Source organism: Ascaphus truei, chromosome 8 (assembly GCF_040206685.1).
Source record: "Ascaphus truei isolate aAscTru1 chromosome 8, aAscTru1.hap1, whole genome shotgun sequence".
In the NCBI taxonomy this organism is placed as follows: domain Eukaryota; kingdom Metazoa; phylum Chordata; class Amphibia; order Anura; family Ascaphidae; genus Ascaphus; species Ascaphus truei.
This window is the reverse complement of record NC_134490.1, coordinates 74,596,521-74,621,007: the sequence shown is the minus strand read 5'-3', so window position 1 is coordinate 74,621,007 and position 24,487 is coordinate 74,596,521. Positions and strand designations below refer to the sequence as shown.

Genomic DNA, 24,487 nt, shown 5'->3' with positions numbered 1-24,487 from the left:
TAGGTTGTGGCGCTTGGGAGAATCTAATGAGTTAGGGCAGGAGGGGGGGTGTCCTCCAATACAGAAGCTTGTGCGCCCAATTCCGGTCTCTGACACTTTTACTCGAGCGAAGCATTTTCTTCTTCGTGTGCCTTCCTCCACCATATATTACAAAGCAACTTCCCATAATAAAACTCCTAATAAAAGTGTCAGATTAACAGGCCCTGTCATTTATTCTCACATTTTGTATATTGAATGATATAAACTCTTGAAATATCCTGTCCAACATGCATATCACAATAAAACACTGTGATACTATTACCTTTCATGTTTTTAAATGACTACAGTTCTTTAACAAGAAGAAAGTGAGGCAGTTGTATTAAGTGCTGCTAAGTATATTTCAGAGTATCAGTTAGGTGTAAACATTGATGTCTCTCGGTTTAGTAAATGCAATAAGAAATATTTTAGCCATTACTGCTCAATAACAGCCACTCACTCTGCTCCCCTGTATCATCATTTACCAAATATACCTTATTGTGTTTCGCTAGGCAGCAGCAATGAAGGAAGACAAAGCGCAGCAGCTTACCGCTTCATACACTGTGTGTTTTGCCTTTTACAGAACGCACATTTGCTTCACAGACATTTGTGGCTGGTGTAAAAGTCTGAAATAATAAACTTCACCGGCAGCAATGAAAGAAAACAATTTTGACCCAAAAGTATGTGACACATCTTTGCAATGGTCGATCAAATTCTTAGGTTTTGAACATACGATTGTAAGAAGTGCTGCCCTCTTATTGGTCTGGCTGCAAATCCGTGTGTCGTAATCAGACAAATGTTTTGACTTCTTAAAATATTCAAATGAACTTGTGCCAAGCGAACGGGGACCGGTACACATTTCCCTGTTGGTAAAAGGCAGCACTAAGCATTGCATATGCAGCCTATACCCTAGGCCTCGGCCAGGTAGGGAACGGGCGGGCTGGCGCTCGTACGTTGCACCCTGCTCGGCCGGGCTATTTGTGGCCGGCTGGGTGCGCGCGTGTCTGGGGGCGCGCCCACGATGTCATGGAACAGCAAATTCAAGTTGGCCACAACATTGACGCAATGTGTCTCATCGTGGCGAGCGTGAGCGCGCGCACCCGCTCAGCGCCGCCCTGGACGAGACTTAACAAGCAGCAGGCAGGCTTGGGGAGGGGGGGAGAAAGGGGAAGAAGAGAAGGGGGAGAGAGAGGAAAGAGGGGGGAGAGAGGGGGACAGAAGTAAGCAGCACTATAGTGATACCGGATGTCTGGGATTGCCACTAGAGATGGGGGGAATTTTTTGGGGAGGGGGATTTGCATCCGTCTTGGATTGGCCGGTTCCTTTGCAAATTTCCATGGATCACCGTCAAGAAGGAATATTTGCCATTTTGGATTTTTAACTTTATTTTAGAGAGCAATTTGAAATCCGTGGTCGGATTGCTAAATATCTGGACCGGCATTAATCCACCCAGAAGGGAGGCGTGTAGGGGGGCGGGGGGGGGGGAGGGTCTCTCTCTCCCAGCAGATTAATCTGTGTGTGCTCTAGGTACGGGAAAGGGGAATAGGGGGGAAGCTTTTCCGCATCAGCCTGCGAATAGAAACGTGAACTGCGGTGCAATAGGGAGAATAGATATATGAAAAGAAAAATCCCTGTTGAATGCACTCGCTTGTTAGTATAATGGATATTTTAGTATAAATAAAACCTTTTAATGGTAACAATTAAAAATAATAGTGAAACGAGGATTGGTAGTGATAAGCCCATGACTAAATCCTTTAAACCACACACTAATAATCAACGTCTGTAAGAAACGCTAACATAGCAGTCTTATGTTGGCAGTCCTAAGAGGTATGTAGTACCTCTTAGATACATATATACCTCCAAAGGAGTCTCACTATTGTAGGCTCCACTAGTATGAGGTATTTAGACCCTATAATATGTATCTAAATTTGTCTCTAACTCAACAGTAATATATTTGAGTAAAACCCTGGGATGGCTAGGGCAGCCCAGGGCACTGAGTCACCAATTGGTGAATGAATAAAAATTGGATACATATAACTTACTGTTAAAAAAGACTACATCAAATATAAATTTGAAGCCTTGGTGTACATAGGTGTGGGGTCATCAATAACAAATTGCTGAACTATAATTCATACTGCAGATTATATATTTTCTGCAAAGTATCCGGTAAGTGAAAGGTTAACTGATATACTGGTAGATTTGTATACAGGCATGCAAGCCACTAGTACCAATGTATGGCAGCTATTGATTTAGCAGGGGTTAAACCAATTGTTTAGTGGAATAACATGATATTGTTGGCTTGAAATACCTGACATAATAGTTCCAAATTGTCATGTCAAGTATAATTAGAAGTTATGAGTAGCGATGTTTATTGCTCCCTAGTCTAATAACGTCAGTATATCTTTAATAGTCATCTACCAGGGTGACTCAATAGCCCCCGCATTTTGTGACCAGTTACCAGTTTGTAACCGATACCAGTTAGATTATTTTACATTAACTGTATAGAGTATCATTAGGTAAGTGAGAGGTTAACTCCTGTGATCAGAAGTGTTATCAGAGATATATAAGCCTATAGTGCCACTGTATGGCTAAGTAACTCAAGGCTAGTATATTGAAAGTGTAGCCCAAAAAATCAAGGAGCATAGATGTTAATTGCTCCAGATTGATCTAATTTCAGAATATCTCTGATTCTGTCACTTGCCAGAGTGACTGGGTGGCAATGAGCTATTTTGTATCAATAGCATTAAAATCTTTTGTGTTAAATTAGATAGATACACTTAGCTGGTATCTCTGGAGAGGCTGAGGCGTAATTAAGGATTAATTAATCTGTGTGTGGACAGATCAGATTCTATCCAATGGCGGATTTGGATTAATCACACATATTTTTCTTAGTGCCCAATCCGCAGACGAATTTGGACGGGGGGGATGGGGCAGCTTTGGTGTTAAAAATCCGTGAAATTCCGGGAAACAGATTTGGCCTGATTCGTCCATCTCTAATCACCACTACATGATTTCTCGAGTAGTTGTGGTTATGGCACATCACTTGATGATGCAAACACACAAGGATAGCACTGGTGCTTGACCACTTCTCTGGAATGGTGACCACGATTACCCCATTCCACTTCTCCCTTCTTTTGTATCCTAGTTTTTAATTTGTCACCTTCCTTTAACGCTTTGGGTGCCCTGAGACGTAGTTACTACGTCATAGGGTCTGTTCTGCAGGGGCCCTAGGAGATAGGACATAGTTCTGTAGCTAGGTCATAAAAAGCCAGCTCGTTTTTTTATGGGGAGATCACATCCTGTGGAGCACACAACGTCATCCACAATGAAACAGAACGGGAGGAGGACTTCTCCTTCCATTCCGTCATCAGCAAGAAGCTGGTCATGTGATCGCTGCACCAGCACTCACATGGAAAAGGGGCTATCCCTCCTAGGACCAAAGAGAACTAATTCCAGTGACATGTTTAAGGGGTCTTATCTGGGTAATTGATACTTTTTTTTTTTACCCAAATCTGACACCTAAAAGTGTTTTTAATTTATGTTTTAAAGTTAGAGGTGGGAGGGGTTTGATTTACTCTGGCTCCTCCCATTTTGTGTGATGTCACTGTGTGTCCAGTAGGGGATTGTATAGCCAGAGTCCCCCCTCCCCACTTCTCTTTATTGGTTCTCTGATAAGGACAGGATGGGATAAGGGTAAAGAAAACACTTGATTGACAAACACTTCCCCATTAAGAGACCCCAAAAATAAAAATATCACGTTTGAGCACATTCCTATGTCTCAGACAGGTCGGCAACCCCGCCTATCCCCATCATTGCTTACCTTCAGTGCTTCCACTGCAGCAAGGGATTCTGGGAAATGACATGCAAATGAACACACAGTGTCACCTTTTGCATCAGAGACCCCGCAGAAATTCAACTGGCCGACCCTGTGGGATTGCACCTTTAAATGGCGAGTCACCGACATTTCACATTATTGTTAATCCCAAAGTATTTTATGACACTATGTTACAGCCCATAAATACAATGGAAGCAGTGTTACATTTATTACTAGACTATGCGATTCAATATGTCACATATAAATAAAGTAAATAATTTTACTTTAAAGTTAAACAGTTTAGGCAGCAGTTTCATGGCAAATGTAATATATCGCTGCGAGAACACAGATACATTATTTTAAAAAAAATGCATAAGTTCAATTGGAGCTATAAATACTGCATAGCTCTGGGCAATTTTTTGTCTGATATACATTGTTGTGGAAGAAAATCAATAAACACTACTGTATTAGTGCTGTACACGCATTTCTTAAAAGAAGAAAAACGTCTATGAGATAATAGTTTACAGAAATATTGCTACAGATTCCTTAGACCAGTGTTTTCCAACAAGGGTTCCTAGGAACCTTTGGGTTCCCCGGGCATCCCTAATGAGTTTTCTGCAATGTTCTGGTCATTTGAAAATTGTATCAAATACAGAAGAATTAAAAATGCATCTGATCACAGAGTTGTTCTTAGAGATAGTTGGAGGTTCCTCAGAATTTCACTTGGGGTTCCTTAACCAAAAAGAGGTTGGAACCCACTGCCTTAGACCAAGGGTGGCAAACGTTTTGTCCTGTGCCCCCCTGCCTGCTCTCCCTCACTGTTCGCGCCCCCTCCCCCCCTCATCTTGTATCCAGCGTCAAATGACGCTGCGAGGGACGGGACGTCACATGACCCCGCAAAGTCAATTGTGTTGCCATGGCGACAAGTTGTCAAATGACGCCGGGGGTCATGTGATGTGACATGACCCCCCTGCGTCATTCGACGCCGCATTGCCATGGCGACGCATCACACCAGCCGTCTGAATCAAGGAAAGGGAAGGTACAGAGGCCTCACACCATCCCCCGGCATTTCATTTAAATGCCTTGGGAAGAGCGCGGGGCCTCTGCTACCACCGCCACCCACCCCCCTAAAAATCTCACACCCCCCAGCTTCCGCACCCCTGCCTTAGACTACAGTCCAACTGAGATGTTTCTAAATAATTCTGATTATTCAGTGAAATATTGAATAAACAAAAAAAAAATATGTATATGTTATGGTTATTCCCCCTACCCCAATTGCAGATAGAGTGCATGTGAGGGGGAACCTATATGTTACCAGGTGTGGTGCGTATACCTGCAGGTTCACAGGAGGCCTGAGCCTCCGCTGATGGGAACCTGAGGTGCTTCTCTGAAACGTTTCTTGTCAGCGTCTCCACCTATGTGAGATTCTAGGAGTGTAGAGTGGCCCTCACATAGGAACATCCATAAAGTAACCAGCCCACACCAAAGGTTATGGCTAAAAGGGTTTACTACAGTATATGGCAAATAACACAACACAACATACATCAACAATATGACATTGACAGTGTCCCTCTATAACACTAATAGGCAATACTACCCGGTCACCACGCAGGGCTTTGTACCCCACATGTTATATCAATAGTCCCAAATGTCCCACAATACCACAAGTGAGTGACTGTTGGTAAAGTTGGTGCACTTGATGACTGACTGTACCTGTCTGGGCTCCGGCACCCGGGTACAGCAAAACAACCGAAGAGGACCCTCTTGTGTCCAGCACTGAAGTCTCCACAGCTGGCGTCCTCTGTCAAACAGGATTATCCCACCACACAGATAGTCCCTTATCTGTAGTGAGATAGGTCTGGTCTCACTGATCACTTTTTGCCAGGCCACGCAGCACTGCAGCTGTGTCCCTGACTAACTAATCTAACTGGTACACAGGCAATTCCCTAACTGCAGGGGCGTCCCTACAGTTACCACAACTGGAGGTGAGTTGGGCCTAGCTGGGCCTAGGGGACAACCTGGCCTAGTGTGTAGGAGCACTGCTCCCTACACACACTACCTTCCCCTACCTTATCCCAGCACCAACTGACACTCCCTGTCTGCACACAACAATGTATCTTCTTTGCTGCAGGAGAATCTGTAAACCCTATTGGCTTCAATGCAGCATGTAATAGGGGTGAAAGGGCAGTCCCCAGAGGCTGCTGGGAGTTGTAGTCCACTCAGGACCTCTTTTACATCAGGGCCGCGTGCGCAAACTGTAATGGCTGCCGCCGCCGCTGCTAACTGCGCATGTGCGAACAGGGGGATATCCCTGACTATGGAGCGCCTCTTCCCACTCCCTGTAATGGCCGTCGTGTTGCTTCTGGGGCTATACTGTGCGTGCGCGAGCTTCTGCGCATGCGCAAAGGCACACAAGATGGCGGCGCCCTGTAGCCGATGTCGCCAGGAGCCCCCAGTAATGCGATCACCCCTGCAACTGCCCTCATGCTGTCGCAGGTAAGAAAGAACCGAATGTCTGGGGAGCCAGAGGGGACCTGGCTACATATATATATATATATCTATATACACACACAGGGGTCCTCGCAATCCGCCGTCCCGCTTTCCGTCGAATGCCTTATCCGACGCCCCTAAAAACAATTCGCAAGACGCATTGTCCGATGTCGGAACCGCTTATCTAACGCTCACTGCCATGGATTAACATGGACCCTCAATCCGACAGCCGTTTGTGGGACACATTACATCAGATAAGCGAGGACCAGCTGTATATGCAAAGGCTCTTCTATATGGCGTCTCTGTGTATTTTCTAGGGAATTACTATTACTAGCTATTTTTGTACTGTTTTTGAAAAGCACGTCAATATTACTTGCACTTTAATGCCATTTGTAATGAGAATTCATATACTGAGCAGCCTTTGATTTCTATGGCAGGGTTTAGCACAATTCCCCAGCAGTGCAAGATCTGTGCAACACTTTCCTGTTTGCGATAATTGTTTACCAATATTCCCAGCAGTTTGAGCTGCAAACTGTAACAATAGATAATGTTACCTTAGTAATATAAGAATACATTGTAGCTGCTGAGTTACACTGCTTGATTGAAGCTGAAAGGCCGTCATTTATTGATTGAAGCTGCTACTCAGTTTTGGAGATCAGTTCCATTATAAAGGAAGAGGGCTACACTTTTCTAAAGCACGGGAAAGCAGTTTTACATCATGGTGAAGAAAGGTCTAAGCATGGACTTTGGGAGGACTGCCAAATACTATACCTGGGACCATCCTCTGTGCCCTGCCAATGTTGAAATTAAATACAATTCCTGAATCTTCCCTTCTTTATTTCCCATACTCTAGCTTTGAAATTTGCCAGACTTATCTTAAATGACTTCTTTTTTTCTTCCCATGGACATGAACGTTTGAAACTATACAACCAATAAAGTTAAGGGGAGCTGGGGAGAGGGGACACTTGCTGAACATACAGTGACATCACACAAAGGGAGCAGCCATTCTTACGGCTATCAAATGTTCCTTAGCAAGCCACTGGAAACCGACGATCCCCCCACCTTATACTAATTATAAATAGAATTAACAACGGCAGGCTAATTGGAAAAGTTCTCTAGCTACCTCTCAGGAACATATGATAGATTCTGTGAGATCTGGCCCCTTGGACTAATTCCTACTTCTCATAACTACTTAGAAATACAAATAATTATGTGTTTTGTTCCCTTTGGCATTTAAATTCTGAAGTTAAATTTAACTTGGTGAATTTTACTTTTTGAAATGACATATACAGTATATATATATTTTTTAGTAGACTGTATAACTGGATGAAATGATTGTATTGTGTTAATTGTACCCCGCCCTCCCTCCTTCCCTGTCCCTTTAAAAAAAAAAAATACATACTCATGGGGTTGTCCTTTAAAGCAGCAGTCCAAGCTGCCGTTCCACCCCCGCCCCCCTTTAATATTTGCATCAATACAAGTCACACAATGATAAGTAATTAGCTAAGTTGCCGATCAATCTGTTCTCCTGTGATCGATCGGCGAAGATTCGGCGCGGGGGTTCACTAAATGGCTGTCAGTGCAGCAGAAGACGACCAAAGATGCAAAGTTCTGTGGGGAAGATCATGTGACCAGGCAGTCACTAGATACAATTGGTGCACTGCTATAGAGAGGGCAGGACTCAAAAAGGGGTGTGCCAGAGCCTATTTCAGAAGAGGAAGGGAATGTGACTTTGTAAATGGTTGCAATAGAACAAAAAATGCTTGTTACATTATAGTACAAAAATGCTAAAAGTATTTTCTCACTACAGAACTGATTTATGTAAAAAAAAAAAAAAAAAACACACATTAGATATTGCTTGGTCTGCAGCTTTAAGCAATGTACACAATATAATATGATATATGACATTTTTCACTTGGGGAAATCACTGTTTTTCCCTTTAGTGCGTCAGAAAACTCTGAGTCCTCACAGATGTCCCTTGCTAACTATCCTCTTTAATGTAAAACAAGTTTCCTACGTGTGATGCAGACCTGACATAAAATGCACGTCTTAATTGTAGCTACATACACAAATCCCCAATGTTTTTTTTTCAATTCACTACTAAATAAAAATGTCACTGTTGCTCTAGTCCTGATCAAAGGAACTTGCTAGGCAGGTTCAAGTTGTCACACTCTACTGTATGTGACACATCATACATGAAAGTGATTTTCAGTGTGTATTCCAGCAAACCTTTAATGCTCAGGGAAATTTCAAAGAAAAAATTATTACTATTCTGGTTATTGGATGTTGTAAATCAAAAATAGGCGATAAGGAAAAGATAAGTGAGACGCTGCGGAAACGTCCCGATTTCAAAATGCCCGATCTGTTGTTCACACGGTACTATTCTGAGCTGAGCATGATAATGGGTTCATATAACAACTTCTGTAACTAGATCCTTTCATCTCAGCTAAATCAGGGCACATACAGTAGGATAACACGACAGTGCGTCATCTTTAAATAACGATGCGTTATTTACAGTTTGCGCTGCCGTTATTCCCATCTAGAGACTGAAATACTGTAGGATTTTTTGCCTATTGCATGTGCCCTGTTTTAGCCTCTGGCTTGTAGTAACGCAAAGCAGTGTAGCGTTATTTCCCTGTGTTAGCCCTAACAGAGCTTCAGGAATATGATATACTCACGAAGGAGCGGCTCAGTGAGTCAAGACGCTGACTCTGAGAATCCTGAGGTTGGAGCAGGAGAACATGGTTCGGTTCCAGGTGTCGGCTCCTCGTGACCTTGGGTCACCTTATCTCCCTGTGCCTCAGGCACCAAAAACGCATAGATTGTAAGCTCCTCTGGGCAGGGACTGTGTCTGTGTCAGTCCTATGTACAATGCTGCTTACCGTGCACTATATTGCACTTGTGAAGCGCTTTGAGTCCCATTGGGAGAAAAGCGCTATATGAAATAAAAATTATTATTATACTGTATTATAACTGCTCATTTGCATATCATGTTCACTGTCGCCTGTTTTCCTAAAATAATGCTTTTACTTTCTCTAGTGATTTAGGCGTTGCCATTAGTGTGACGTTATCACATTAAATGGCTTAACAGGGCATAATGAACCTGGAATTGGCCACTCCTGCATTAGAGGCACCGAAAATACTTAGGCCAAAGAATTGAACTAAATGACCCTTGCATATGAGAAGCTACACAGCTAAGTATTTAACTGTATAATATGTCAAGTTAGCACTGGGCCATTTTGTCTTTTGTTCCATAATGCATCTGAGCCTAAGTAGTGTAGGTGCCTGTAATGCAGGGGTGGCCAACTCCAGTCCTCAAGGGCCACCAACAGGTCAGGTTTTCAGGATATCCCTGCTTCAGTCTTCGACTGCACCACCTGTGCTGAAACAGGGATATCCGGAGAACCTGACCTGCTGGTGGCCCTTTGAGGACTGGAGTTGGCCGCCCCTGCTCTAATGCAGAGAATATGTTGCTAAGGTATAAACGAGAAGAGCATTATTGTATCACACAGTGTAGGAGATGCAGATTATCCTATAATGATGGCAGGAAATGATGACGACGCCTAAGATCTAAGTGCAGAAATAAACACCTCCATAATTATACAACAATCTAAACTGGAGGAAGCTGAAAGTGTAATGTTAACATCAGTAAGCCGGTGTGGACTAATTAAACATGGACTATTCCCTTTTGAACAGATTCAGAAGGAAACAGCCTTCTCTTCACTAATGTGTCTACTTTTCCCCACCTTCTCTCCAGCTGTTACTCTTTGGGGCCCGGTTTCAATTATACTGTGCATTACGTGGCTTCAATTATACAACCTAATTATACAGCACAATTACAAAGAAATGATATAGTTTCAATTACACCATACCTAATAAAAGCCATAGCATTAAACAGACTGCCAAGGTTTGCACTGCTGAAATGAGGGACAGTTCTGTGGGTGCAGCTATAAATACTTAAATAAAGCAGCTGTTTCCTCCTAAGTCACATTTGCCGTATACAGTAAGAGCCTCTCTAAGAAACGAAGGGTCAATCTTTGTTCACATTGTCTCTGTCAAATCTCCTATAATATAGCGTGAAGTTGATCTTTGGATTTGATCATTAGGAGGTTATGCGCACAGTTACAGTGCAGTGAGGAGAGGGGGGAACACGTTATACCACGTTTCGCTTGCTGTGCTTAATGACCATGTTATCCACCAATTTTAACTCTACCTCTGCTTTAGGCAATTTCTTATTCTGACGGCGTTCCTATTACCTCGCTTCGGGCTCTTCAACTGGTTCTTCAAACGGGCCAGATCACAAATGATTGAGGAGTAGAGGGGCCGCTAGCTAATTGTAATATCATTTTAGATACGTTGAAAGACTTAAAAATGATTATATTTCAACAATGTGCAAGCATTTATAATATCTGCACCGTACATATTTACACTACGGCACCTTCACTCACTAGTGAGTTTCAGTGTGAGAAATTGCAATTACTGTAGCTGCCAAAGCAAGGAGCATGAAATCAGCAGGAGCAGAAAGAACAAGGGCCCCATCAAGACCCACCGCAGACCTCAGACCGCATTTGGCCAAAGGGTCGCCAGTTATAGAGACCAGACATAGCATGCATATGCATATATATATATATATATATATATATATATATATATATATATATATACACTTTTTTTACTCACCATAACTTAACTCAGTATGGTAAACCCCATCCTTTAGCTTCTCTGCATACCCAGTTTACCAACCCCACACTGATGAAACCCATAAAGGTCGAAACAGCTGTCTGTGGGTGGGTTTTCTGGGTATGCACCTTAACCCTGGCTGTGCTCAAAGCTGTGACCATGCAGCAAGCTTAAGCCTATAGGGAACCATGTTAAAAATGGTTTTTGAAGCAAAAAGTGGTACTGTGTGCTCATTTGCATGTCATTTCCCAGAATCCCTTGCTGCAGTGGAAGTGCTGTATGCTGGGTGATAATGGGGAAAGGCGGGGTTGCAGACCTGCCTAAGACATGCAGATGAGCATACAGTTGTATTTACATTTACATATATATATATATATTTTTTTTTTTTATATATATAATCTCAACACACAAAGAAAAAAAGATAAACAGATATGTTATAACGTATATAAATATATTGAATTAAACAGATCTACATAAACAGACAATTAAAAGAAAACATGAAACCAAAACCTTGAACGTCTCCTACACCTCTTGAAATCACATATTGGTATCTATATTTTCAGTCCTTCTCAATTGTGAGTGAGATACCTTTCGGTTACCAACACAGCGTTGATCTATACTTTATTGCACTATTTTGTGTCTCTCTTGTTTTTCCACATATTTGGAATTTGGGGAGTTCCTGATCCCTTGCTTCAGTATTATTTTTGTAAATAATAATTATTGCATTCTAATTGTTTAATATTTTTTTATTTTTACATTATCACAATAAGGCTATAACATTTTGCACGTGGTCTATGAAAAAAAGGTACAGGAATCGCGTTCCCCCTGAAAAACAGCCCTGTGTGTAGGAATCTCTCAGCTCTTATAAACATGGAAATTGCAGTACAATTCTTACTTACAGTTTCTCAAGGGCGTTTAATCCAAGAAAGGATCGATTCTTTAAGAACGAGATCTTGTTATTGCTGAGTATTCTGCAAAAAAATACAGAAAGAAATTAGAAACATTTATGCATTTCATTGTTTAATGTTAGTATGTGAAATTGGCTAGTACTTCATACTTGCTGTACATACTCGTGCTTATGTTGCTTATGAGGAATCATTAGATATATACAGTAAATCTAAAAGAATCATGTAGTACAAATACATACATAGTTTATAGGGTCTTCTAGCTGTGTCAGGCATAAATAGGGTAAAAGTGTTGCGGGATGCCTTATATAGTGTCGTATTTGCGGGATTTTAAGACAGTTTTGATTTAAAAAAAAAAAAATGGTAAAAACATTCATGAAGTGAACTGGAATATTTCCCCCCACTTTAAGAAAACACTCTTTCAGAGAAAAACATATTTTTCGTTTACAATTTTTAAATGATCACTCAGTAATGTTTTAACTTTTAGATCATACACCAGGAGGCGCAACTCCAGTTCAAGGACCCCCAACAGGTCAGGTTTCCAGAATATCCCAGCTTCAGCACAGGTGGCTCAATCAGAGTTTCAGTCGAAGAATCTGATTGAGCCACCTATACTGATGCAGGGACTGATTGAGCAATCTGTGCTGAAGCAAGGGCTGAAGCAAGGACTGATTGAGCCACATGTGCTGAAGCAGGGATATCCTGAAAACCTGACCTGTTGGGGGGGAGCTTGAGGTCTGGAGTTAAGTGCCCTTGTCATACACTATCCACCTGGGAGAAGATACCCACAGCAAGCTAACAATACTGTAAAACTAGTGATCCTAATACTAGGCAAAATTAGTAATACTCTTTATGTGGTTTCCACAGGTGATGTTACACGTTACTTTCTGGTGCAAAAAGACCCATCATCATGAGACGTCATTACTTTTGTGGCTCGGTTGATGGCTGCAAGATTGTTTCCTTGAGGTTCTGCCAAATAGCAGGACTGTTTTAGGCCGTGATTAAACCACAATCGGCCGGCGACGTCGCCGGCTCAAAAACGAATTGCGGCAATCCAATTAAAGCCATCATACCTCGCGTGCCGCGCACGTCGCCTGGAACTGCAGGGCGGCAGACTGGAGAGCAGACATGAGATTTTGTTTTGAGCTGGCGACGGCCGCGTCACGTGAGTGGTTCAGCCAATGAGGGCGAACCGCTCACGGCCACGCCTCCCTGTCTCCTCCGGCTGCCTCCTGACTTCAGTTCACTTGCCACATCGCAGCAGTGACGTCACCAAATCGCTTTGCCACCCTGCCGGAGCTGGTATAAATCGAGGCCTTATAGTTTACCTGGACGATTACAAGAAGCCCATACTTCTGTAAATAAATTAAAAATAAATAAAATACAACAATTTAAAAAAAAAAAAAAAATTGCACACTGCACACACTCACAGCACACTACACACACTCACAGCACCAGCACACACTGCACATACTCACAGCACACTGCACACTGCATACACTCACTGCACACACAGCAACAGCACACAGCATACGCTCAGTGCACACAGCACACACTCACTGCACACAGCACACTGAATGCACACACAGCACACAATCACTGCACACAGCATACACTCACAGCACACAGCATACACTCACTGCACACTCTCACTGCACACAGCACAATACATACACTCACAGCACTCACAGCACACACAGCACACCACACACAGCCACCCCCCCCCCCCCCTACCTTTGGTGTCACAGCCCACCTTTGGGTGCACCGTGGGGCTGCTGGGAGGGAGGGAGGAACGGTGCAAGGCTGGGGGATCGGCACAAGGCTGGGGCCGGTGCGGAGATCAGTGGGGGGGGGAGGGAAATAGGTGCGTGGTTGGCTGCTGAGGGGAGTGCTGGGGAACTATAGTGGCTGCTGGCAGCGTTGCCAGATAGTTCCCAAAAATACCGCCCAATAATATCGCAAAAATAGCCCAAAAGTAGCCCAATAACAAAAAAACGGGCGGCAACTGCTACTCTATGAGCATTCAGTTAGATATTTGAGCCTGAGCAAGTATCCATAGTTTGCGGAACGTAATGTACACTCTGGGGAGCTGAATTAACAAGCTTCACATTCGAGCTCCCCCTAAGCTCTGCAAGGGAGAATATGTAACTACTATACTATTATGAGCAGGACTCGCTATTTCCATATATTGCCACATGTGATACAGTAACACTACTAGATAAATACAGGCAGTCCTCGGTTATCCGACACAATGCGTTACTCAAAAGGGCGTTGGATAGCGAAACGTCTTAAAGCGAAACACGTTTTCCCATAGGAACACTGTTTAAATGAAAGGTTCCGTTCCTGAAGGCAATTTTGACACTAAAATACACCAAATATTTTACGCAGGCAATAAGATATGCAGCACACACATAAATTATATAGTGTATATACTGTATTATATATATAATATAAAATATAATAATATAATATATTATATAGTATAATATAATATTATATATATATATATTATACACATAAACAACTTTGCAAAGCGTTGTAAGAGCGTTAGATAAGCCGTTTTGGCGTAGTACAAATGAACATAGGTATGCATTGCATAGCGTTGGATAAGCCATTCGTTGTAAAGTGAAGCGTTGTAAAACGAGGACTGCCTGTATGTATATAAGTGCTAGCAGCCACATATCTCCTAAGCGGTCTATTCTCCCAATAGCTACCCTGCTATAGTACATTAATGATCAGTATTGGGTCTAACACTAGAGTGGATTACTCCGGTATGGCGGGTATCTAGAGGGCATTTAACCCCTCAACAGGCACTATTACCGCATCTACCATGTAATCCTAATGGACAAGCGGATGCAACTGGGACTAACTAAGTACATATGTTCTACTTTGGATACTCTCAGCAGCTTTTCATAGAGCAAATTAGTTAATTAATTAGCAAATTCTCTTATGACTAGGGGTCTTTGTATATTGAATCAGTGCACACACTAGCCACTTTCGTATCTAATAAGTGACTCTGTGTGTTCACCTCAAGACCACCGGAGTACGTCTGTAACAGGGGAGTAATCCCTGTTCAAGTAATGTGCCTTTAATCTAGCAGTGTGGTGGTTAACTGATCGTAGTCAATTAATAAACACCACCAGCCTGATCTTGATTGCTTACAAAAGCCTGTCTATTGAGACAGGAAGTGACTCCTTAGCTCACTTGTGAGCTGACCTTGGGAGACAGAGCAGGGGTTCTTGAGTCTCCCAGGAGAGACTGACCAAGAGAATACAGATCTCTGGAGCTGACCATGTCTTGAGCTCTGCCAAGAAGACACAGCAGAGCTGATTTCAAGACACAGGGAAAACTACTAAACCTGAAGCTGACACACCCTGAGGGAAGGGAGCTGAACCAGGAACTGAGAAGATTTTCCCTCCTAGAAACAGATAAGACTTTCATTCTTAAGAGACTTCTTATATCTGCTTATTTCATGCTATGTGTTTGGGGTTGGGAGAAATGCTTGACTAAGGGACATGTGAATTAATTGCATAGTGTTTCACTAGAAATATTCCCAAGTGAATAGAAGCTTTGTTCCCCCCCCCCCCTGTGTTTGGATGGATTTCCTGATGAAAAGGAAAAGGCACAATAAAACCTTATTATAATTTCACCTTATAAAAGTCTCCAATTGTGTACCTCTGTGAACGTCCGTCTACATATGGTGTCTGAAGTGAGATGAGAGGTGTCTTTGTAGTTAAAAAGGACCGGAGATTTTTATGTGAAATTTTTTTTGTTATGCTTTTTGCCTACAAACAGTCTGAGCAACTTAGAAAAAAAAAAACCTCATGCAGCAGAGATCAGAGTTAAAGGGATATACACCACTGAAAACGTACAAAACCACAGATGGACTCTTTGCCCCAATCTAAGAGGAGAGAGACTGCTGAAACAGCTAATCCTTATTTGCCTATCACAAAGTGTAATATGGTCATTGAAATAGGGGTTTTGCCTTCCAGCCATAGTCAGGGTTCAAGAAGTGAGTCAGCCCTTAAAAGGGATAGGTGTTTGTTGTTTTCAAAAGTTTCGCTGAAGCAGTGAATACAGATGGTGACCCACGAGTGGTACTGATTTTGCAAATAAAGGTTGAAACACCGCATAAGGCTGCCAGCTGTGAATGGAGTATATGCAGAAAAGTGTGAAAATTGATACAAGACTGTGCTGAAGCAGGGGAATTTTTAGCAAAAAAATGCTGAGTGTAAAATTGCCCTATAGGGGAAAAAGGGATTTCTGAACTGTGTAAAAGGTTTTTCAAAACCAATTGCTGAGTGTTGAGTCACCCTGCCGGGAATGAAAGAAATAGTCCACTGCAAAGAATGTTTTTTTTTCTGCAAGTAAAAAAGTCTGCCTATATATATCTTGGGAGCAAAAACAGACACCCAAAGTGTGAAGTGTGAATGCCATAATACCCAAAGATGAGACTGAAAATTACTGAACTCAGGCAGAAAACCAAATTCTGTTGCTGAAGCGGAGGGCTAGCACCTAGCAAGTAAATGGAGTAAAGCAAACAGAAGTTTTTTCCTAGCAACTACACATTCAGCATACCTAAAGAGAGATTAAACCTAGCAAGTAAATGGTGTAAAGCAAATAGACTTTTTTTCCCTACATCTTGTATACCTGATGAGAGAAAATGCATGCACAGCACTGCTGATATTGAAGGAAAAAAAAATTACCCAAGAAAGAAAAGTCTACAGAGATGCCTGTGAGAGCTACGACCTCTACAAGCAAAATATGCCCATCTGTAGGACTACCACAATTGGGGGTTCTAGCAAATACAGTGGCAACAGCTGCAATAGCTCCTCCTGAGGTCAGGAAGAAAATTACACCTGATAGCCTAAAAATGGAGGACAAGATGCAGCGTTCCTATAATGAACCCTACCCCACGGAAGAGTGGCCCTTCCAGTCCAATAAAGAGGAAGACATCTGTTACGGGGAACCTGAACCGAGTCACACCCACAAAACACCCCAAGAATGGTGGGGGTGCCTGTACTCGGCACGAACAGAAAAGACCGCTCCCTTTGATGACGAATATGATCAGCAGGAGACAGAGCGGGAGCAGTGGATCACCAAATATTTCCGTCAGCTATTACAGTTGCAAGAAAAGCCGGGTGGATCCAGTGACGCTGCTAAAATTTCAAATGAAGATGGAGACCCCAATATCCCTGAAGGGACGGTGTCATCCAAATCAAAAAGGCGGAAAAAGAAAAGCAGTTCTTCACTTACCGTGGAAGGAACAGACACGTCCGCAGATCCTGTGGAGGAAAAGGGGGACCGAGTTGCTCTGCAGCCTAGAGAAAATGGAGAATTCGTCCCGCGGTTAACCGAATATCCAGAGGGCCCAAAGCAGAAATCGTGTACCCCAAAGAAGTGTCTGTCCGTTGCCAACAGTGAGGAACCCTCAACCAGTCATCCCAGGGAAGTGGAGCCAGAACCAGTGAGTGACGATCCCTTGACCCGCCCTGAAGATGCCCTGAAAAATGCCAGGCATGACTGTGATATGCTCCGTGAACAATTGAAACAAAAGGAAGATGGATACACAGAGCTACAGAAAAATAACGTAAAGCTACAGGAATATGTGCTCGCAATGTACTCTGCAGCCAGGACAGAATTGGACGATCTCAAGACTGAGCTAGATACTGCAAAGGCTACTATTTCCGCCATGGAAGAAAAGCAGAGCCAATCTGATAAAATGGTGGCTACGCTAAAGCGGAAGTATGAGGAGGCACTGAAGCAGATGACAGTCTTCCAGGAAGAGGTTCACACTCTTCGCATAGAGCTGAATGCCTCACAACAGGAGGTCAACAGTGTCCGGATAGAGGTGGACGTATCTCAGAAAGAGGTTCAGACACTCCGCAGAGCACTGGATGCCTCTTATCATGACACCAACAGCTGCAGCACAGACCTGTAAGTTTCCAGAAAGGAACTACACAGTCTCACTGAGGAGCTGGACATTGCTAAAGAAACTATTGCCAATCTTAATACAAATCTCCAAGTCTCCCAGAAGGAGCTTCAGACCCTCAACCTAGAGAAGGATGTCTCACGCCAGGAGACTGTCAGTCTCAAAGCAGATGTGCGTAAATGGAAGGAGGACTGCAAAGAGGCCCTGAATAGTACAGAGACTGAAAAAGGAGAACATTTAAGATTACAAAGAAAAACGTAAAACTCAAAGAAGAAAATTTTAATTTGACAAACGACGTCAAGGAAAAAAATGAAAAGCTGCACGAGCTTAAAGAAATAAATAGACTTTTGGAAGGTGAGAAGTTTGAAGCAGAGCACCCACTGCAGAACCAACTGCAAGGTCTGCATACGCACCTCGAGAAGGCAGAGGAGAAGCAGCGAACTCTGCAGGGTGACAATCTGCAGGCTGTTAAAGAAATTCAAGTGCTGCAGGAACGTCTGATGACCCAGTATGTCCCCGCAAAGCAGCATGAGAAACTGAAGGCTACCCTGAGCATCACCAAAGCAACGCTAAAAGCCAAGCTTAGAACCCAGGTGACGCGGCACAAAAGGGAGCACAAGAAGGTCCAGAAACTGAAACAAGTAACTGTGGCCCAAGCTAAGAAGTTCATAGTGCTTCACAATGCAATAAAAATGTGGAAGCAAGCTCAGAGAAAGCAAAGCATGCAGATAAATTCCCTGAGAAGAGACTTGCAAGATGCACTCAAAAAACAGGGATCTCTCGCGGATGAGATTACAGTCCTACAAGGACAAGTATTGACCCTGACTAAGCGTCAGTATCCCACAGCCTCAAAAACCCATGAAGACAAGGATACAGTGAGAGCTGGGAATACCGCTCATCTGAAAGACAAGGTTGCAAAATTTGAACCACCTAAACAAGCACTAGCAAAACCTTCAGCCACCCAGCAGGCAACAAAAGAAGGTACACGTGCTGAATTAAAACCAGAAGAATCCTTAGCTGATGAAGCTGAAAAGATGGGACATTCTCTGGAAGTGGGTGTGGAATTGCAACTTAATCTAAAAGGGGCTGAACTAGCAACCCCATTGAGTGGGTAAAGGGCAGAGAGACAGCTTCAAGAGCGGAAAACTCAAAGGGCTGTTTTTAAACGCTCTGCAACTGCTGCCATACAGTATGCCTACAATAAGACGAGCACCCGACGCGAGGGAAATCTCATGACCGCGCACGTAGAAAAAAGACTATACTTGGAAAAAGTCCTCCTCGAGTGACTGAGGGGTGCTGATCTCAAGCACCTTCAGGAGGAGACATGAATAAACTGGAGAAAGGGCTCCAATCCCAGCAGGATTGAGGGTTCTCTTCCTCCATCCACTCTCATTCAAGTCATAGAGATATCTAGAATGAGAGTGGAAGGATGGGCTTTGGACGTGGCAAGCCCGAGCAACCCATAAACAGGGGAGGTATGTAACAGGGGAGTAATCCCTGTTCAAGTAATGTGCCTTTAATCTAGCAGTGTGGTGGTTAACTGCTGGTAGTCAATTAATAAACACCACCAGCCTGATCTAGATTGCTTACAAAAGCCTGTCTGTTGAGACAGGAAGTGACTCCTTAGCTCACTTGTGAGCTGACCTTTGGAGACAGAGCAGCGGTTCTTGAGTCTCCCAGGAAAGACTGACCTAGAGAACACAGATCTCTGGAGCTGACCATGTCTTGAGCTCTGTCAGAAGACACAGCAGACCTGATTTCAAGACACAGGGAAAACTACTAAACCTGAAGCTGACACACCCTGAGGGAAGGGAGCTGAACCAGGAACTGAGAAGATTTTTGCTCCAAGAAACAGATAAGACTTTCATTCTTAAGAGACTTCTTATATCTGCTTATTTCATGCTATGTGTTTGGGGCTGGGAGAAATGCTTGACTAAGGGAGATGTGAATTAATTGCATAGTGTTTCACTAGAAATACTCCCAAGTGAATAGAAGCTTTGTTCCCCCCCCCCCCTGTGTTTGGATGGATTTCCTGATGAAAAGGAAAAGGCACAATAAAACCTTATTATAATTTCACCTTATAAAAGTCTCCAATTGTGTACCTCTGTGAACGTCTATCTACAACGTCAATTTGCTCTACCTTTCAACCAGGACTGTTATACTATGTATACATCTGACCTTGTTTTGCCAATTGTTGCCCGAGCAGTATCTATGGTGTCATTACCAAGCAGGGGATACCAGCTTCCAAAAGGAGGAGCGGCGCGGGTGCGTCTGCACACGCCATGTGCCTGTGATCTGTGAATCAGTTGGATGCTCACATAGCGGGGCGGTCTGGTAATGACTGCAGGTGACCTGAAATTGCAGCTACTGCCGCATCAACCTGCACAACCCTACCCACCGCCCTCCATTCCAAAAACCCGCAAACCGCGACAAGCTAAAATTTCCTGCGGAAATGGGTCTCAAAGTAGCCCAATTGGGTGGGAAACCCGCGGACCTGGCAACACTGGCTAGGGGCCATATACAGTAGGGCTGCCGGAGCCTCACTCCTCCTCCCCCCTCCCCCCGATCGGGCACACGGCGGCCATTTTTTAAAAAATTAGCGCGACTCCAGTTATAGCGCGGTCGGATCGGTTGGCCCCCGAGGACCACGCTATAACGGAGTGTATATATATATATATATATACACAGTACACACACACACATATTGCCCCTTTAAGTAAACTGTCACTATGTTACAATTAACATTGATTGCAGTCTATGTAGTTCACCTTCTGAATGGTCTAAATCATTGAAACAGAAAAACAAAGGGGAACACAGGGGGGAGCACAGGTTTGAGAGATGGTAGGTGTATAGATACAATAAAAAATGGATCAAAATACTCCTAGATAAATAGGTACCGAGGTGATGGTGTGTAAAGTGGAATAATATAAAAAATACTTACACGGCCTTGTGTAAGTACTGTCACGTAAGTGTCTCTTTCCTCTCCTCCTTCTTTCTTCTTCCTTTTTTATTTCTTGTCTCCTTCTTTCCGTTCTCTGGTTATTCCTCTGCTTTCATCCGAATACACGTCCCTTCAATCTCTCGGCGGGGTTCAGATTGTGGTATCTCCCTCGGAGTAAGAGATAAATCAAGATTGAGGGGCAGGTAATACAAAAATACAACAGTTACTGTTCAGGTGGTAATACACAATATATGCAGCAAATCCTGCAAGCACTCACACAGGCAAGTGTGAGTGCAATCCTGGGGGGGTATCTTTATCCTCCTCCTACGTCAGAGTTCACAACCAGAACCCTAATCCTCAACACAGAAGGCCAAATAGTGGGTGAAGGGGAAGATGATAAACTAAAACAAAGATACTCACACGGCCACGTGTGAGCTCACACTTTGAATGGTGTCTTTGAGGCTTCTGTTTGGAATCCAGCACTGCTGCCAAACTCAAAAAAGGCCGCACAGTATACTGAAAATGGGCTAAGTTAAACTTGAATGGACATAAAACCTATGAACATAAAAATATATATAAAACAGTCTAAAAAGCACTCGGTTAGCACAACCCAATGCAAAAGAAGGCCAGTCCTTGCGGGAACTTGTGTAGGTCGCTAGGCTCTCAGCTGACTTTGCCCGCGTCCGGGCGTTGAGCTGTGCTCCTGCTTCCTACGCCCGACGGGGCCGCGAACGTCCAAAAGGCTCTAGGGTTTTGAGCTACGCGTTTCGCTCCAACTAAGGAGCCTGAGGAAGCCCAAACGAGGGCGAAACGCGTAGCTCAAAACCCTAGAGCCTTTTGGACGTTCGCGGCCCCGTCGGGCGTAGGAAGCAGGAGCACAGCTCAACGCCCGGACGCGGGCAAAGTCAGCTGAGAGCCTAGCGACCTACACAAGTTCCCGCAAGGACTGGCCTTCTTTTGCATTGGGTTGTGCTAACCGAGTGCTTTTTAGACTGTTTTATATATATTTTTATGTTCATAGGTTTTATGTCCATTCAAGTTTAACTTAGCCCATTTTCAGTATACTGTGCGGCCTTTTTTGAGCTTGGCAGCAGTGCTGGATTCCAAACAGAAGCCTCAAAGACACCATTCAAAGTGTGAGCTCACACTTGGCCGTGTGAGTATCTTTGTTTTATTTTATCATCTTCCCCTTCCCACTATTTGGCCTTCTGTGTGGAGGATTAGGGTTCCAGTTGTGAACTCTGACGTAGGAGGAGGATAAAGATACCCCCCCAGGATTGCACTCACACTTGCCTGTGTGAGTGCTTGCAGGATTTGCTGCATATATTGTGTATTACCACCTGAACAGTAACTGTTGTATTTTTGTATTACCTGCCCCTCAATCTTGATTTATCTCTTACTCCGAGGGAGATTCCACAATCTGAACCCCGCCGAGAGATTGAAGGGACGTGTATTCGGATGAAAGCAGAGGAATAACCACAGAACGGAAAGAAGGAGACAAGAAATAAAGAAGGAAGAAGAAAGAAGGAGGAGAGGAAAGAGACACTTACACTGGCGACACACTTTATTCGAGCTTGGCTAGTCCCACGAATTCGGGTATACCCGGGTGTATTGAGGTTTGTGACTGTTTTCTGCCCGAGTGCATTGGGTTATTTTCCAGGCAGGGATTGAAGCATTTTATTCCCCCTGGCTGCAATACTGTACAGTATATATATATATATACTGCATTACAATTCATGAATTTATGCCATCTGGTAGACACGCGAAGCATTGCAGCCTATTAAATCCTAATCATTATCATTTAACAGATCAGCCGCCCGTCAGCCAGGCATGAACCCAGGCTGGGAAGGCAAACGCAACGGGGCTTGTCAGAGGTGAGGAGCGGCGCATTCCAGGCATCTGCCAGGTACATACTGGGTATTTGCTCGAATAAAGTGTGTCGGTGCAGTACGTGACAGTACTTACACAAGACCGTGTAAGTATTTTATATATTATTCCACTTTACACACCATCACCTCGGTACCTATTTATCTAGGAGTATTTTGATCCATTTTTTATTGTATCTATACACCTACCATCTCTCAAACCTGTGCTCCCCCCTGTGTTCCCCTTTGTTTTTCTGTACCAATAAGGATCCTGGATAGGTCCTACGGGGGGTCTTTGAGTCAAAGGAAGAGACTTTGGAAGCAGCAGTGATCCTTAACTACTATATAAGGTCGTTATGTTTGTGGATCTACTTGTATCTTGTTGTTACAATTATTTTTTAATTGAACCTTTCCCAGAGGGAGCGCCCGGGTACCCCTTTTTTGCTCTAAATCATTGAACCCTTATATAGGTGTAGCCCCTGTAAGAAAGAGCGGGCTACTTATCTTTCTCCTACTGGAGTAAGCCCTGGTAAGGGCAGGCGCCAGTAGTAACCATGGGTTTTCCCCCCTCACCAAGCCCTGCTTTGAGTGATAGAGGTAGGCCCCTGACTTTGTGGAAGGAATAGACACAGAGGGGGGTCCTGCTGACATCATAAGGGGCAGGGCTGTATCTATTTAGTGGGCTGTCCTGTGTGCGTGTAGTCAGTTCTGGAAGGTGTTTAGTCTGAGGAGTTCAGTGAGAGTTCGGTCTGTGGAGTTGGAGTGTCTGGCTGGAGATTCAGAATCTGGAGAGCAGTGTGTCTGTTCTGTGCAGTGAGAGAACCGTCAGCCTGAGAGTGCTGTGGGAGAGAGAGAGAGAGATTATCGTGTGAAAGCTGAGCGTTCAGCTTGTCAGTCTGTGGAGATAATGTCCTGGGAGCTGAGGAGTGACGTGCTTGTCTGAAGTGGAGTAGGACCCAGCAGAGCTAAATGCTGAACTGAGAGACCACGTGTAGAGTGAGAACGGTGCGTGGAAGAGATGCTCAGAGCCCCATCTGAGTAGAGCTGATACAGCTACAAGTGGACCAATGCCCCTCACCCTGCAGGGGGTGAGGGGGGATATCTAGCCTCACCCCTAGGGCCTACCCTGGGGGCGGGGGTGGAGGCAGGGGTATTGAGGCCCCATCCAGACCATCCTGCCGGGATACAGTCTGGAGGATAAGGAGGGAGGAAGAGACCTTGTTCATATGTGGAAGTACTGCTGCTAATGAACTGCTGCTGTGTATGAGCTACGAGACAATAAAGACATTGCTGTTTTACACAAAAAGACTGTGTGAGAGCTGGATCATTCGCCCTGGGACCAGGGTTTTCTCTGTAAGGGTCCTATCCCACATCCCTGGGACTTATGGAGATGGAGGCGCTGCACCACAACCACTAAAGAATGGAGGCATATACCCCAGAAGCCTGGCCCTGTTATCCCCCACACCAACGCGGGAGACTCAGGCCCTCCTGTTACAAGCAGGTATGCACCACCAAGTACATGTAGCCAGACCTCACTACACCCTAGAGGCACGATCTGTGTCGGGGGGGTGGGGGACATGGGCTACATAGGGTTTATTGGAAACATTATGCTTCTCTTGCTGCTGACACCAGGATCCCTAAACATGTCGGTGCCAACAAGAGACTCTTTCATTCCTTCGACAACAACCAAAAAATGATTGGCTCTAAGCCTACATCTGTGCCTCGCAGAAAGCTAAATATTCACTGCGCACATTCCCCAATCAATTATTGATACAGCTATGGCCCATGTATATTTTATGCTTTTCTGTTTTCAACTTTGCATAACTGCAAGGAAGAAAGCTCGAA

The 24,487-nt window shown here is 43.9% G+C and overlaps 1 protein-coding gene across 3 annotated transcripts in view; it reads right to left on the bottom strand.

The window, feature by feature from the left end:
• ADGRA1 (adhesion G protein-coupled receptor A1) overlaps window positions 1-24,487 on the bottom strand; it is a 692,353-nt gene that overhangs the window by 618,699 nt on the left and 49,167 nt on the right. For all 3 annotated transcript variants that reach the window (XM_075612706.1, XM_075612707.1, XM_075612705.1), the window contains one exon: window positions 11,899-11,970. In XM_075612706.1, the coding sequence (XP_075468821.1) occupies window positions 11,899-11,970 (72 nt within the window). The remainder of the gene's footprint in view (window positions 1-11,898; window positions 11,971-24,487) is intronic.